This window comes from Habropoda laboriosa, unplaced genomic scaffold, assembly GCF_001263275.1.
Source record: "Habropoda laboriosa isolate 0110345459 unplaced genomic scaffold, ASM126327v1 scaffold84, whole genome shotgun sequence".
Lineage (NCBI taxonomy): Eukaryota > Metazoa > Arthropoda > Insecta > Hymenoptera > Apidae > Habropoda > Habropoda laboriosa.
The window spans coordinates 916886-934343 of NW_017100202.1; the positions used below are offsets into that span (position 1 = coordinate 916886).

Sequence of the window (17458 nt, forward strand, 5' to 3'; positions counted from 1 at the left end):
TATGTCAGGCAGATAACGTGGCCTTGTGATTAAATGAAATTCCACACAGCGATGAAACTTCGTTTTTCTCTTATATTTAAAATTTCACTTTACTTTTAGAACAAGAAACATTGAAAAATGTAGAAAAATTTCTAATTTTATTATCGAAAATTTTCAATTGATTCATTCTTTTACTGTTTGCGATAAAGAGCATCGGCGAAAATTTCTTATCAGATGTATGAGATGAGTAAAATTTGAATGGACGTGTTTTTTGGGGTATTTCTTACAGCCGTGCTGAAAGTTGACAAATGGTTGGAAGAACTTCACGACAGGAGGAGGCTGATCGAAGCGTCATTTCGTAGCAGAAAGACGCAATTGGAACAATGTTTGGCTCTAGCTCTGTTAGCGACCGATCTACGCGATCTCGAGGAGATCTTGAACGATAGAATTGCTGCTCTGTCGGTCAGCTGCGATCAGCTAGGAGATTCCGCATCGAGCGCGGAATTACTCCTGTTCGAAGTGAGAAAATTGCAGGCCGAAGCGAAGGTAGGACCAACTGTCGCATTATTTCACCATAAACATAGCATTCTTTTGTATGACTTGGAAAATAAATTAATTGTAAAATTATCAGCAAAATTATTCGACAGCTGTTTCACATAAATCTAGAATTCTTTTCTGTGACTTCAAATATAAATTAATTATGAAATTATTCGACAGTTTTCTGAAAATTATTCCACAATTTTTCATTCTTAAATGTAGAATTAATTTGTATGACTTCGAGAATGAATGAATTATGAAATTATTAGCAAAATGATTCAACGGTTCAATCTATTATGAACATCGTCGTATAATTCTTCAGTTATTTCAAGAGAGACCTTGTATTATACAATACAATACACGTGTTCCTCGTTTTTCATTAACGCAAATATAAAAAACACAAAATGTACAGAGTCTATCTATAAAATATGCAGGAATTCCAAGATAGATCAATCAAGATCACGAAGTCGACCGAACGATTAGTGTCATCGGGACACTTTGCCGGTGAACAGGCGACCGAGCAAGCTTACTTGATCCTCGGCGCCGCGGCTGATTATGTCAACGATTTGGATCACTATGAATCATTGTTGAATAAAGCAGTGGCCTTTTTTCATTCGGCCAGATCGGTGAGCATTGACCTCCTACATTCGTCATCCGTGACATTCGTTCATTATCCAATTTATTTACAAAAGAGAAAGAAAAGAAGACGCACATTTTCCGCTGTATACTGTTATTTCAAGATTTATCCGCGCTACTATTTAAACGCGATAAATACGAACGAAATGTAAATTTACGTGCTTCGACATATTACAAGGATGTTGAACGTGCGATCTTTGTTTCGAAGGCAATTACAAAGTTAGATCAGCTGGAGATTCAGCTGGTTACTACGGAGCATCCGCCGTATTCGGCAAGATTAGCTCGTTTCCATGCACAGACGGCCGCCACCATTGAAGACGTCGCCTCGAAGCCTTTGGCGGAAGGATACGCCGTTCTGGATGGCATAGGAAGAGGAGCGCCCGGGGCTGAGGTTAGATCGAGAGATTAATTGTGACACTTAATCGCGACACGCTCGTTGGCGTACACGGTCAATGGAACTTTTTTTTCGTGAACGATTTTCACTCGCTTCTGGCGTTCGATGTTATTTGATAATACAGCTTCAATACTGGTTTCGATAAAGTGTTGATATAGGTATTGTTAAAATTTTTCGTTTTTGAAATCGAAGCTTCGTTGTGAATGATTTCTGTTCGACTGCAGCCTCCGAAATTATTTTAAAATTTCATCAAGTATAAGTAAAGAATTATTAAAATTTGTGATCCTTGAAATTGAAACTTCATTACGAATGATTTCTGTTTGATTGCAGCCTCCGAAATGATTTTAAAATCCAGCTTTGATACTTTTTTTTTTTTTTGATAAAGTAAAATTTTCTAATCCCTGAAATTGAAGTTTAGTTGTGATATACTCGTTGGTATGCTTTATTTTGAATCATTTTCATTCTCTTGTAGCCTTCAACAGTACTTTAAAATTCAGTTTTCTAAATTAATCATTAATCTGATCCTCAGAAATTTATCTGCAATAATATCGGAATTTCTGATCCCCAAAAATTTATTTTCAATAATACTGAAGTTTCTGATCTGAAAAATTTATTTCGAACAATACTGAAATTTCAAATCATCTGTAATAATATTGCGATTTCCAATCCTCCGAAAATTTATTTTCAATAATACTAGAATTCCTAATCCCGAAAAATTGATCTTCGATAATTTCGGAATTTCTGATCGTCAAAAATTGATCTTCGGTAATACCGAAAATTTGTTAAATAGTTCAAGTTTCTTTGCTTCGCTTGCTCAGGGTGTAAAACGAACGGTGGAGGAATTAGAAAAAAGGAAGATTCGATTAATGGAGCGTTGCACGGCTCACGAGACGGAGAACCTCGAGATATCGAGGATCATAAACACGTTCCTGGACAAGCACGACGAGCTGAGAAAGTGGATGATGAGCATACCGGAAGCGTTTCTTCAGGGTCATCAGGACATGGGCAGCGACGTTCCAATGGCGGAGGATTTCTGTCGTCTTCATCGTCAATTGTGGAATGATCTCGGACAAAGGAACGACGAAGTGGAACACTTGGAATTCGAAATTCTTCCTATCAGAGAACGCCTCGAACAAGCCCAAAAATTGGTGTTGCAGTCGAAAGTTGAAGAGTTGAAAAATTCTTGGACGAGGACGAAGGAACTTGTGTCGAATAGAATCGATCTTGGATCGCGTTATTTCGACTTTCACGTGGTCGTTGAGCAATTGACCAGGGAGATCGAGTCGATCGAGTGTGAGTTGATGAGATACAGCGACGTTTTGGACGAGAAGAAAGTGGAGGAGCTTGGAAGACGTTGGAAGGACCTTCAGCCTCTTTACGTGAAATTGACTGGCACTGGAAAATCATTTTTGGACAGTGCTGTAAAGGTGCAAACTCAATTCTTAACTTGACAATTTTTGCTCGATAAAATATCTTAATTATCCTCTCGAAAAAATAACGAATTACATGTCCGTTGTTATTTTGTTGGTTGAACATATGTGAAATATTAACGAATTAATTTTTAGATCGACGATCCTTATCTAGACGTACCTAGAGCTTGCATATGCGTGCAAACGCTGTTGGAAAAATTCGCTAACAAACAGTTGACTGTAACAGAGTCATGGGAAAAATGGCGAACGACCATCGAGATTTTGAGGGAGAGACGAATCGAGCATGAGCGAAAAATTGAAGAAAGCACAAGAGTGAGTGCTTCGTTCAAACGTTTTCTCCATTTGTAAAACAAGATTTGTATATTTGTTCGTTTATTTAGACGATGGAATGGGTCTCCAAGTTCAGCGAACAATTATATCCAGTGATCACCTCTCAATCGAATCAAACAGCAAGTATTCTTCAAGATCTAAGCGGCTCGAAACATCGTATTCTGCCGGAATTGAACAAAGCTGTCACCGAGTTGGATTCAAGAATTAAGGGGATCAATACTCTTGCTCAGAAAGGTAATCCATCGATTATAAAGATTAGAGAGAATATTATAAAAATTGTTACCAATCAGGTGAAGTACAAATTGACGAAGAAATCCTGAACAGACTGCATCAGATGCACGAGAATCTTCGTTCGACTGCCAGAGATTACGAGATTCTTCTCGAATCGTTGATTTCTATTTTCCAGAGCATCGAAGAGGTAAAGTGTCACATTAACGTTATCTTTCCTCAATTTTCATCGATTTATTAATCTTTTAAATTAATTTATGTTTCTCTTCAAGGTTGAGCATAAAGTCGAACAGTTAAAGATTCAAGTGGAGCGTGTAACGTCCTTGAAAAAATTATTCGAAGTGGAAGCTGCTTTCAGTGAATTGGACGCGATGAGATGGTCGATCTCTGATCGATTGAGTCAAATAAGATTGAAGACGCAGGATGCGATTGCTAGGATCAGGCAACAGGAGCCACCGGAAGCTGGTGTTCAAGATATCGAGAAATTGCAACGCGCTGTGGAATCTCTGTCGACCGATTTTGAGGTGTTTTGGTCTCAGACGACCACCAAAGTCGAAGAGTATCGACGAACCTGTACTTTCGCCGAGGATTTAGAAAGGATCGACGGTGAATTACGCGATTTGAACGAACACCTGAAGAATGTGGACGCAAGGATTGGTGAGAATCTTCAGACAGCCAAAGCCACTGCTGCTTCGTTCGTGCAATTTGAGAAAACGGTGACGGTAAGGACTGGAATTCAGATAAATACTTTTTCTGTCGGACCTTCGTCGTTTGACACTAAATCTGTGTAAAATTCTTTGCTTGTTCATGCTTAATGTAGGATAACGTATAGATTTGGTGAGTAAAATATAAATTTTTCAATAAATCAACGTGAAATAAAAAGGAAAGTAATATTTAAATAAATTATACAAATTTCTGTTCAGGCAACTAAAATTTAAAAGTTCATTCCGGTTTTTCATTCGATATATATATATATAAATAATATGAATAAATAGATAAATTAAACAGTACAGTAATAAAAGAAAAGTAAATAGTACAACACAAGTTTAGAATTTTTTATTCACAGATTTTGGAAGAAAGAATGGAGACTTTCGTAAAAACTACAGAAGAATCGATCACCGTTTTAACGCCTCAAATCGTAAATGACATCTCTTCGTTGAGAGAGAGATGGAGAAGCCTGAAGAAGAGAATCGAAGAGACGAAGAAACGTATGAGTCTGAGCATAGAATATTTCATGCTGCTGGAGGAAGCTAAAGAATGGAACAGAGAAGGTAGTAAATTATTAGTGGTGATAGCGAGAAAAGCAACCACGGTGAAGGCTCCAAAAGACACCATGGATTTGCTGCAAGAAATTGAGAGTTATCTGAAACCAGGCGAAGAGATACAAGAAAGAAGAATCGAGAAATTGAAAGAGTTATCGACGATTGTTTTTGGTAGGTGATACCAAACTTTTGAACAACTCAAACCTATCAATAAATTCTGAAATTAGAAAATTATTCAAATATTTTAATAACAATGTAACAATTGATTTTACACCAGGCACAGAGAGATTACCACAATTCAACGAAGTCATACTCGAGAATCGTCAAATGTTAGACTCCTTCGTGGTCGTTTCATCCGAGATCCGTACGTTGGCTCAGAATCTCAAGAACGCCGAAGATCTGCAGGAGAAATTGCGAATCGAGAAACAGGAAGCAGACGAGAAATTACAAGCGGCCAAAGTGGAAATGGCAGCCGCGGAGGCAGCCAGACAGGAAGCGGAGAACGCGCGGAAAGTCGCTGAAAAATTGGCAGCTGAAACGTTGGAGAAAGCAGCGACAGAAGCGAAGAAAATTCAGCTAGAAAGAGAAACTCAGAAAGTTTCTGCTCCTCCGTCGTTCTCGGTCTCGGCACAAACGGAGAAGATCGAAAGCACCGATAAAAGCTTCGTCGAAGAGACAGTCACTTCCGCCGTCACGACTAAAGAAATCCACATTCTGCAAAAGGTACGCCTAAACGTTTCATCTTTCTATCGAATTAAACGCTTAGATCATCGATCAAATTTTTCAAGTGCAAACGCAGATATTTACTGCTTTTCCAAGAAGGATAGAACGAGAACAAGGCACATTGTCGATTTATTACACGATATTATACAAGATACACGAGTCAGAGTAATTGAGACGAGTCGTGTTTCCTTTTCGGTCGAAGATTGACCGCAGCAAAAATAATCCAGGAATATTTTCATTTTAGACACTCGAGATATCCGATTAAGTGTTCGTACCAACATTCGTCCAACATGATCGATCTAAAATGCTGTTTTGTTTGTGTTGCTGAATTACAGACGGAGATCGAGAAAAGTGTTCCAGTGGTCCAACGTGAACCGAGTCCACCGAAGAAAGTGGTTGTCGAAGAGACACAGGAGAAGACGTTCGAAAAAGTGCATAAGGAAGATATTCCTCCGTTGGCTCCAGAATTTATCGTTCCTCTCAACGATGCTACCGTGCAAGAAGGGGAGAGATTCACGTTTCAGTGCAATCTCGTTGGTTATCCGTTGCCAGAAATCGTCTGGTACAAAGATGGAATTTCTATTTTGAATAATCCTGACTATTTGACTACTTATGTTCAGGGAGTTTGTACTTTAACGATCGAAGAGACTTTTGCCGAAGACTCGGCGAAATACACCTGCAGAGCTTTTAATATCGCTGGATCGGCTGAAACGTCTGCGGCTTTGACTGTTAAAGGTAATTTCGCCATTTTGGAAAATTAGTTGTTGCTTGATTACTGGTTAGAGTAAGGGAAGGTTGAAATATATATTATATAGTTTATGATTATTGGAGGATAAATATTAGAAAATTTATAAACTTTAGAAAATAAATATTGCAAAGTTTATAAATTATAGAAAATAAATGTTAGAAGGTTTGTAAATGAATGTTATGAACAACGAAAAGAGAAGGAAGAAATTAAGAACAAAATCTAATGTTAAAATGGCTACCTTCAATTTTGCAAATTTTAATATTCCACAAAATTATCGACACAAAATTTCTACAAAATTACCAGAAACAGCACCGGAAGAGCAACCAAGTGCACCAGTATTCGTGAAAGAATTGGTGCCATCCGTGGCGATGGAAGGCTCTTCCTACAAAATGGACTGCGTCGTCGAAGGGAATCCTCTGCCAACTGTCCAATGGTTTAAGAACGACGTAAACATAGATAATTCTCCGGATTACATTATCACCTACAACAATGGCGAGGCTGTTTTAAAATTCGAAGAAATATTCGTGGAAGATAAGGCCACTTATACTTGCAAAGCTACAAATCGTTTGGGCCAGGCGTCCACTTCTGCTACTCTTCACGTTGAACGTTAGAAAATCATTCCCTTCCATATTGATAAATTTATTGGTAATAAATTAGAGATTAATTTTGTATGTTTAATATTTCCAGCTTTAGAATTCCCTTCGGAGAAACCATACTTCGTTACACCTCTGTCGAACGCTATGGGCAGAGCGGGACAAAGAGTGAAACTCGAATGCGAAGTAAGAGGCAATCCAATGCCAACGTTGACTTGGTACCACGATGGAAGAACGATCGAAGAAACTATGAATCTGAAAGTAAGACTGAATTTCCTACAAGCTCGTAATACCTTCAAATTTTGTTTTTAAGAATAAAATTAAAACGAAGCTAATATAAAAATTAAATTAACAAAATTAAAATAGAAATTGTGAAATAAAACGATCTGCTACTGGAGAAAATTATATTTGAAAATTTATAGAATATCAAACTTATTTTTATCATGTCTTTTACTCTAAAAAATAGGACTTACCAGAAAAGAAATTCTTTCGTCAAAATCTCCACTTACATCTTCCTTTCAACGAAACCCCATGCATTTCTCACTAAAAAATCGTCTAAAGACATAGGAAACAAATCGACTCGAATACGATAGTCTTTCTAATAACGACAGCAACGTAACAATGCGATTTTGATCGAAAACGGCATTTCCTCGTTGCTTCTCGCTTCCACGATCTCCCCTTCGAGGCGAGGCGACCGTTCCGCGGTATTTTTAGCGGCGCGTGCACGCGCCGAATTCGAAATAAAGCAACGTGGCCGCCGGTGAAAAGGAAAAATTGAAATCGACCGCTCTCTCAGCCTGTCGGGATTCGTCGTTTCAGATACAAACGGACGCCGGTCGAACCAGCCTGATCATCTCCGAGGCGTACGCGAAGGATGCTGGATGTTACACCGTCGTCGCTAAGAACAACGCTGGCGAAGCCACCGTGTCCTGCAACGTATCGGTGAAAGGACGACTTCCACACGAGACCAGCGACTCTGAATTCGTTTGCAGCGACATGGAACCCGTGGTCCCCAAGATTCAGATGCCGCTCAAGGACCTCAAGGTCCAGGAGGGCCGTTCTGTTCGACTGGACTGCGTGATCGTTGGTCAACCAGAACCGGAAGTGAGTGTTTCAGAGATTCCGGAGGAATTTTTACAATGCCTTAGGAACTTGCGTTGATAGAGACTTTTGTTGACGATGATTTCAGACGATTACAATAGTCAGGCGTACTCGAGCCATATTTTAGTCGATTGTGAATGTTTGTTGAATTACGACACGCGAAAATATGCAAACATGTGAGAGTAATAATGGACTATTAAGAGATTCCAGAGTTACTCTCGTGCATTTTGTATATTTTCATGCGTTATAAACATCCGCAGTCTATTGGTGAGATGTTCTTTAATGATTTTGAAAGAGTTATCGAGGGATAGTTAGGATTAGTTGAAGTAAAACAATTTTGTATTAGCTGTAATTTATTATGTATCGAATTATTTGCTGAAAATAACAATTTTCCAAGTGGCGGTCTTTGCAGGTGATTTGGTATCACGATGATCAGCCCGTGAAGGAATCGGCCGACTTTCAGCTGTTGTTCCAGGGTGACAAATGTTCCTTGGTCATTTACGAGGCTTTCCTAGACGACGCCGGTGTGTACAAAGTAGTCGCCATTAATTCTGGCGGCGAAGCGTCTAGTCAGTGCACGTTAACAGTGACACGTAAGTAAAACTGTCTCGTTCGACAAATATTCTATGTTTGTACCATGGAAAAATGAATAATTCATTAAGACGGAATTTTTATAGACTTCAATCTAGGATAAAATTATCGTTTCATCTCCTCTCATATTTTGACCATGTTCTGATCGTTCATATGAATTCAAGCGTATACAAATATCTTTCAAAGCAGATATCCAATCCTGAAACTCCTCATATTCGATAAATTATCATCTCTATAATGATCTACGGTATCATTAGGGAGATATGGAGTGACAAGAACGACTGTCAATAAAATTTGAATATTCAATCCTCAAACTCTCTAATTTTTATTTTTAAGAGATTTCAATTTTACCTAAAATTCAATAAACTATCTCATCTGTGTAATAATCTACGGCGCCATTAGGGAAATATGGAGTCATACAAAAAAGACTCTCCACAAAATGTTTCCTCGGTGTTTTATTAGAAATTTATTATTTTTTACCCAAACAAGGGAAAAATCTTACAATTCTATAATAACTTTTTTTTTTAATATTTTGAGATCCATCGTGGAGCGACACTGAACCTAAAAAAGTCACTGTTAAAAATAACGACGATAATAACAATAAAATATTCCTGATTCAGCGGTTACCCTTCCGGACGAACAGAGCAAAACGCGAACGGAAGTCGAGGAACTGTTCACCACTGTTTCACCGCCGAAATTCGTCAAACTTCCGACCGACTCTCTGGTGGCCGAAGGCGAGACCGCCATTTTCGAGTGTGCGGTAGTCGGCGAGCCTAAACCGGAACTGAGGTGGTTCTCCGACAGCGGCGAGATCACTGAAAACGAACGTGTCCTGGTGAGTGTTTGCCGAAAGAAAATTCGACGAGTCTGCTTGAACAAATACACTCCTGGTTACTCGAACATCTGAAACAACTACGGGAGAGACCATTCGAAATTCAACCGTTCGGTGCAATTTATTTTCAAAGAGTGTTGCCCGTGCAGCAGAAAAGAGCACGTAAGACACGCACGTAAACAGGCAGCCTTTAAACAAACCTTTTCTTCTCACTCTCGCGTATATCGTTTCGTTTAGTCTCTTGAAAATTCTTCTTGCAACAGTGTTCAAGCGTTAGATCGACTCTTACTAATCAGATGAGACAGGTGAAATGTGTGATTTATGTGACTCAGATCCAGCGAAAGGAAGATGGAACGAGTATTCTCAGGATTTCCTCGACGATTCCTGAGGATAAGGGGAATTACGTGGTCAAGGCGTTCAATGCACACGGCGAAGCGAAAGCTTTCGCTCGATTGGTCGTGAGATCCTTGGGCGACTTCAGGAGGAAGGAGGAATTCGTGCAGATGGAGGAGAAATTGATCGCTCCAACGTTCAAAGAGAAATTCGAGGACAGAAGAGCGATGGAGGGTGTTTCGACGAAGTTTGAGTGCATTGTGGTTGGAAAACCAGCTCCAAAAGTAAGCTGAATTTTATTAATTTTTTATTCAAGTATTAGTAAGATTTTAATCGTTCAAAGCCATTTTTATGGAGCTACTTTTACGTTATTAGGTGTACAAATTAATTCGACACATTTTTTCAGAAATTTCTATGTTTATTTATAAGGAAGAAAAACACAATTTTAAGTTTCACAGTAATTTCTACTACTTTTGACGATTCTCTTCCATTTATCGGGTAACTCTCGAATTTTTTAAGAAAGGTCACCGAATTAATTTGTACACCTACGCACTCTTTATTTGAAGACCATTTCCGCCAGAGTTGCGTATCTCTTCTTAACACGTTCGCTGCCACCGGAAAATCGCTAGCACGTTGGAAAACGCATTCTGGACCGCAGACGCTGCGTCGGTGGCAGTGAACGCGTTAAACGTCCCCGAGATACAATGCTCGAAAAACAGACAGCGTGGCGACGAACCTAAATTCTACAGCAGAGGGAACAATCGAGCATTGTTGAATGAAATATTCAACCTCAACTAAAATCCCTGCGAAAACAAAAATTGCAAATTAAAAATTCCTATAAAAACAGATCGCACCTGAAATAATCTCCGAAGTAATTCAAACAGTTTTCGAAACTCTACGGAAACATTACATCGTTAAAGTCAAATTTTCCCCGGAGGACTATTTCTCGTTCCGGATAACCTTCTCGAAAAATAGAAAAAGCGTCACAACCGTTGAAACACGTGGAACGTACATAAGTGCATCGACTGTCTAAAAGATCTTGCGAAACGGTCCGTGGTCTAACTGATCGATGAGGAGAAATCACGCGAATAGACGCGTCTCGAATCGTGGCGCCGGTTCTTGAGACGTTTTTCGAAGGTGTCGAGGGACGCGTAAAAGATGGGGCGAAGAGTTGGCCAGCCTGTCAGGAGGTGGCCGACCAAGAGTAATTTCGTGCCTCCGGGTTATATTTAAACGGGAACAATGTACCTGATGTGGAAATTCGCGGATGCAGCCGCGTCGCGAGGTTCTCCGCGAGATTTTCAGTGACACTCGCCGCGGGACCAGGTATCGATATCGTTTCGTTCGTGAACTTTAACCCTTTCCGCTCGATCGGATCTATCTGCGTGTGACATAATCGATCCTACGTTGTTACACGCGTAGTTTGGCTGTTGTAACCGAAGGATACTCGAGTTGTATTCGTAAATTCGAGTATGAAGGATATTTAAAAAAAAGGGGGGAAAAAAAGACACATTTTGTGGTAAAATCGTTGGAAATCTGGTGTATTTAGGTATATCGAACGGTTGATAGAATTTTGTGAGGAGATACATGTGGAGATACTGTAGAAACTGGTTTGTTCGTTGAAGTACAAGCGTTTCATGGAATTTTCTGTGTCATTCGTGGATCGAGTATCGTGCGAGTAGTTTGAATTTCAGAATTTTGTGATGCAACCGATCTAGAGCCGCGCACGCGTTACGCGCTCCAGAAACAAGTTCCTTTCGCTGTTCGAAAAATTAGATCGAGCGTACAGGTTCTTCGTATTCGCGTCAAATATTCGTCTCAACTCTTTTTTTTTTTTTTTTTTAATTAAATTAGTGAATATTACAAGTATTTTTTTTTTTTTAACTAACTTAGTGAATTTTAACACTATCTTTTTAAATTAACTTACTGAATTTTAACAGTCTTTTTTTTTAACCAAGTTAGTGAATTTTGACACTATTTTCTTTGCAAATTTAAGGTAGTGAATTTTGACACTATTTTCTTTGCAAATTTAAGTTGGTGAATTTTGACACTATTTTCTTTGCAAATTTAAGTTGGTGAATTTTGACACTATTTTCTTTGCAAATTTAAGTTGGTGAATTTTGACACTATTTTCTTTGCAAATTTAAGTTGGTGAATTTTGACACTATTTTCTTTGCAAATTTAAGTTAGTGCATTTTGACACTATTTCGTTTAATTAAGTTGGTGAATTTTAATATTAGTGTATCAAGTTTAATTCTTTTTTAAATTTAGGCACAAATAATATTTCAAAGAACTGAAGTTTTCGAATAGCACACGGTGAAACGAATATTCAGTATTGCGCAAATAAACTACAATTAGCTAAGTTGGTCAAACTTACAATTTCCAGATCCAATGGCTATTTAACGACCGTCCCGTTCATGGCAAGGATTTCTTGGTGTCGGTCAGCGGTGATCGACAAGTGTTGACGATTCCAGAGGCCGGAAGCACGCATGTCGGTACGATTTCCTGCGTGGCGGAGAACGCTGCTGGCAAAGCGATTTGCAGTGCTCGTTTAGAGATCGGTAAGTAATTTTCCATCTGATCCTAACAATTTCACAATCCCACGAAACCGTTAAAGTTTCTCATCGGCAATAAAAAAAGAACACTGCGTATATTGCGAGACCTTGATCGAAAATTCCATTACGTACCTACCGTTTTATCGAGTCGATACTTACTTTACGGCGAAACATATTTTCACTTTTCACATCACTCGTCGTAAAAAAATTACAAACTAAAAAATACATATTAAATAAATGAAATGTATACAATCATTCGTTCGAGTATTCTTTATTTTAGCAAATAATTTCGTTTAACGAGTATCCGAGCAATAGAATAATTTTTGAAAAATAATTAAAAAAAACTTTCGAATAAGCAAGCAATAATTCTTCAATTACCTCACGTGGACAGCGACAAACGATCCTCCTCTTCGCCCAAGTGATCCTCCATCTTGCGTCGTTCCATAAAATCCACAAAACTGTCACCTTGATGTTTCGTCGCGAGACGATTTTAACGAGCATCGTAGCCTCGCGTTTCGCGGATAATTCTAGGCGGCGTCAATCCCTCGGAAACGAACGATTTTTATTGCCAGCCGCGTTGCAACAAATTGGTTCGCGCGTTGCCAAAATATCGTCGAAACCGGCAGCGGTGCCACGAGTTATTAATACGCGTTTATCCATGTCGAATGGCAGCTTCATTCACCAGCTAACCGATGCGCGGCGTTCGACATAGAAGAACACTTGGTCGTACGGAGGAGTGAGAAACTGCGACAGATAGAGAGGAACGGATAAAAAGTGGTATCGAGAGATACCGCGTGTGCAACAGAGAGATGTTGCGACAGCAACGAGAGCTCACTCTGAAATTCGACACCGTTCGTTCTCGTTGGGTTTTCGCGAGAAAAATTGCGCGACCACCCACTTGTCGGTACTCGGAGGTTTTGGTCGTCGCGTTGCAGCGGCGATCGCGCGCATTTTTAGTCCCCTTTGAACTCATTTCTCTTTCCACGTGGAAAGAATTTTGTTTCATTTCTATTTTTTAGTTTTATTTCATTTAGTTTCTTATTTTCATTCTATATTCTTTAATTGTATCTTTTTCTATTTCGCTGTTAAATTTTTTTTTCATTTTTCGAGAATATTTCTCGAGTTTCGGACTGGAACGATAAATATTGATTTTTGTTTTGGCGTGGAGGAGACTTTTTGACGGGAATATTCGTGGGTAGGCGATATCCCATGATCCATTACCGCGAACCTGACTGTAATATGGCAGGGAGGGTCTTATTTTTAACCGGGGCGACTAAACAAACTCTTTTCTCTTCTTTCACCGACGAAAAGTCACTTTGAGTCACGACTAATATTAGGTCGGTGCACATGCCGCGGCAATTAAATCTGACGTTTCGACGCCCACCTGTACCTGTCCATGCCGCTCTGCGATCTACGCAGAACCGTCGATCGTACGCCTTGCTATTGATTTTCTAGCTTACTTTCTATAAGTGAATTGCTGGCGAATTAAAATTTCTGGCGAATAAGTAATTTCATTCGAGTTTATCTGAGAAAAAAAGCGTTATTTTAATATTTGTCTGTAGATTATGGTTGATACTCGTCTCAAATTCTTTCTCCTGAATTTAAGAGAATCTTTGAATTGTCTACATTATTCTTTCATTTTTTATTGATTATTAAACGGTAGTAGTAATTGAACGTACAAAGTTAGATCAAATTACAGCCTTAACATTGAGAAAGTTAGACTTGCAGATTGAACGTCATCCCCGGAATCTAAATAGTCAAAGTTACAGAATTAGAAACGACATAACCATCGAACTACCACAGCAAGTCCTGTTTGAAGTCTAAAAATAACATCATTGTGATTCAATCTGATTCAGCATTTCAAAGAACCTACGGCTTCTAAAATTCAAATGTCAAATACTCGAAGCATTTCGTCTAATTTTGCATGCGAAGTCGAACTTTCCCTCCGAACCCTTTGTTCTCGTCAACCAGACAGATCTAATCACCGAATCATCAAAACTCTTCTATTATCCACGAAAAAATTCTTATAAAAATCGCAAATACCAATTTTAACCCCTTCGTTACCAATTGGAAGACAATTGTCTTACTAGAGTAGTCGACCAAAAATTAATCTCAATTTACAGTCCATTAGGTAGATAATAAATTCTGAAGAAAAGTAATTCGAAAGTGTTAAAAAGAGACAGAAATGGCAGAAACTGAAATCTCCTTCTTTCCATAATTAATATCCATTACGAACCAGATAATCATTAGGTAAATAATAAATACTTAAGAAAAATAATTCTAAAGGGTTAAACATTGATTCTCTCTTCGAGTGAGTCCATTGATCATTAAGTAAATAAATTTAGAAAAAAATTCGACCACGAAAGGGTTAAACTTTGACAAATTCCCTAATTTTCCATTCCATTCCAAGATTCCACTAACTCGTTCAGTCGAAACTCGTCGATTTCTCTCGAACCCCCTTCAACTGGAATCTCCCCAATTTAGTATCAGATCGAGCAATCGATCACAGCGATAGGCGAACGGAGTTGGAGCATTCCCGAGGACAGGTCAGTTCCGCGATTTCCGTGTTCTCGCTGGCCTCTGTTCCGTGTATCACAGTGTCGGGAGGAGCTGATTCTCCCTCGCTCCTTCTCTCTTTCGGCCGGTGCACACACGCAGAAAGCACGTTATTTTTGTCGGCACGAATACCCGGCACGTAGCCTAGTCCAGAGTCGCTAACCCAGGGAATTCGAGCGCGTCTTCTTCGGGGAGCCTCGCTCCTACCGTGTCGCGTCTCGTCGATTCCACCACGAACCGCCATCGACTGACCCATAAATCGACGCGAGGACCACGAGGATCGACACTTTCGAGTAACCAGATTCATCCAAGGATTCGAATAGGTATATATATGTGCACAATCTCACGTGTTACGTTTTTTCTCTTCGCTAGATTTAGATTTGTTTATACGTGGTATTATTATTGCGTTGTTCAATTGAAGCGTTCTGATTAATCGATCGTAGTAGATGGTTTGTGACGGATTATTCAAGTGGTCTGTAAGTTAAGTGGCACGAGATACAGCTGTTTTGTTGGAAATAAATTTCTTCGACAGATAACAACGGAATTAAATTATTCAGGAGTTGATTGAAAGTGTAGTTTCTTATTATACGCTTTTTGTAAATTTTTACAGGTAACACCTGAAAATTTCTAAATATTTTTCAGAATTCTAAGTAATTTTCTAATGTGTGCTTTGTTACAGTAGATTCAATTTTTGTCATTTTTCGCTGAACTGAAAATTTCTTAATATTTGCTAAAATTCTAAATAACTTGGTTTCGTACTTTTCACACTTTGTCTCTTACTTAAACGTTGATTAAATGTGTGCTTTGTTACAGTAGATTCAATTTTTGTCATTTTTCGCTGAACTGAAAATTTCTTAATATTTGCTAAAATTCTAAGTAACTTGGTTTCGTACTTTTCACACTTTGTCTCTTACTTAAACGTTGATTAAATGTGTGCTTTGTTACAGTAGATTCAATTTTTGTCATTTTTCGCTGAACTGAAAATTTCTTAATATTTGCTAAAATTCTAAGTAACTTGGTTTCGTACTTTTCACACTTTGTCTCTTACTTAAACGTTGATTAAATGTGTGCTTTGTTACAGTAGATTCAATTTTTGTCATTTTTCGCTGAACTGAAAATTTCTTAATATTTGCTAAAATTCTAAGTAACTTGGTTTCGTATTTTTCACACTTTGTTTCTTTCTCAGAAGTTGATCGAAAGTGTGCTTCGTTACAGTAGATTCAATTTTTGTCAATTTTTGCGGGGAAAGCTTGAAAATTTCTTTCTGTATTTTTCAGAATTCTAAATAATTCTGTTTCACACTTGTCTCTTTCTCAGAAGTTGACTAAAAGTGTATTTGTTAAGCTATATACAATTCTTGTCAATTTTCACAGGTCTGACAAATTTCGTCCGAAATTCTCCACAATTCTGAATAATTTCGTTTCACCGTTTCCTCAAACTTTCTTTTCTCCCTATCCATATTTTCGTCGACGTTAAATTCGAATCTACGTTTCAGCGAGGTTTGTCCCAAAACAGATGACTGTAACTCTAAAAGTTCGCCCGAAATCCCACGTTCGACATTATAAATTGCGTCCCAGTGGTCGATTTTCCTCTGTGCTAGGTGAACGATACTATTTCTGTCGCCGTTTGCGGGCAAGATATTTTGTTAGCGGTTCGAAGGGTTCTTCGGTTCATCGATACCCACGAAATAACATCCGAACTTAGCTTTTTACGAGCTTTCAACGGACCGTAAACCACGGAAGTCGTGTAACCAGTGTCTTCAGAGGGACAAAAAAGAAACCACAGTCTCGTTGCTGCGTAAATATTGAATGCATAGTGATTTCGCTGGACCAACATCTGGACGGATGTTTCGCGATTCGTACGTAAATTCGGGACAACTCGAGCCGAATTTCGCGGTCCAGATACGTCGGGGTGAATTCTCGGTTCGAGCGGAGAACGTTTTGGTTCCTGGCCAGCGTACAAATTTCTTTCGATTACTACGAAACCCTGGATTTATGCGGTTCCATCCGAATCGTGATTTTACAAGAAATTTTAATAGTCTGTTCGAGAACACACGTGTCCTCTTTCGTTCTATTTTATCATTCGGATACACTGTACGAAGATTAACATCGATAGAAATTATAGTTCTTCGCCAAATTTATTGGGCAATCGAAAAAATTCCTCACTAACTTAAATTCTTATCACCTTTTCTTCTATTTCATCACTTAAACGTGCTGTAAGAAGATTAATATAGATAGAGTATGAAATAAAGATAGAAATAATATTTTTATGAAATTTACTTTAATATTTTAAAATGATATTTTATTAAATTTAAAACAATTCGAATTTAAATAAATGATAAAATCCCAGGAAATTTTTATATTTCCGTGTAAAACTTATGACGAGTGTTCTTTTTATCCAGAAAAATTACCTCACAGTGTATTTTTTAATTACTAAAGATTCCAATTTCATCAAAAACAAGTAAACGCAATTTTTCAACGGTGCTGTACACTTTTTCTTCCTCGCTATCGTCCAGCATAAAATTCACAAAAATTCCACAGAGTTTCGCCTGTTTACTCGCCAATTACACCTTTCTTCTATCTTTCGACGCTTAGAAAGGTGCGAAGATCGCAAGGGAACAGGGAAACTCG

The 17458-nt window shown here is 38.5% G+C and overlaps 1 protein-coding gene across 1 annotated transcript in view; it reads left to right on the top strand.

Annotated features, from left to right (window-relative positions):
• LOC108570438 (titin) overlaps window positions 1-17458 on the top strand; it is a 76032-nt gene that overhangs the window by 42267 nt on the left and 16307 nt on the right. Inside the window, exons 17-34 of the mRNA XM_017932298.1 lie at window positions 269-525; window positions 951-1142; window positions 1361-1543; window positions 2365-2973; window positions 3112-3288; window positions 3357-3540; window positions 3597-3724; window positions 3807-4256; window positions 4601-4967; window positions 5074-5519; window positions 5855-6254; window positions 6571-6873; window positions 6955-7121; window positions 7680-7970; window positions 8374-8554; window positions 9173-9387; window positions 9717-10001; window positions 12104-12278. Coding sequence (XP_017787787.1) covers window positions 269-525; window positions 951-1142; window positions 1361-1543; window positions 2365-2973; window positions 3112-3288; window positions 3357-3540; window positions 3597-3724; window positions 3807-4256; window positions 4601-4967; window positions 5074-5519; window positions 5855-6254; window positions 6571-6873; window positions 6955-7121; window positions 7680-7970; window positions 8374-8554; window positions 9173-9387; window positions 9717-10001; window positions 12104-12278 — 5010 coding nt within the window. The remainder of the gene's footprint in view (window positions 1-268; window positions 526-950; window positions 1143-1360; window positions 1544-2364; window positions 2974-3111; window positions 3289-3356; window positions 3541-3596; window positions 3725-3806; window positions 4257-4600; window positions 4968-5073; window positions 5520-5854; window positions 6255-6570; window positions 6874-6954; window positions 7122-7679; window positions 7971-8373; window positions 8555-9172; window positions 9388-9716; window positions 10002-12103; window positions 12279-17458) is intronic.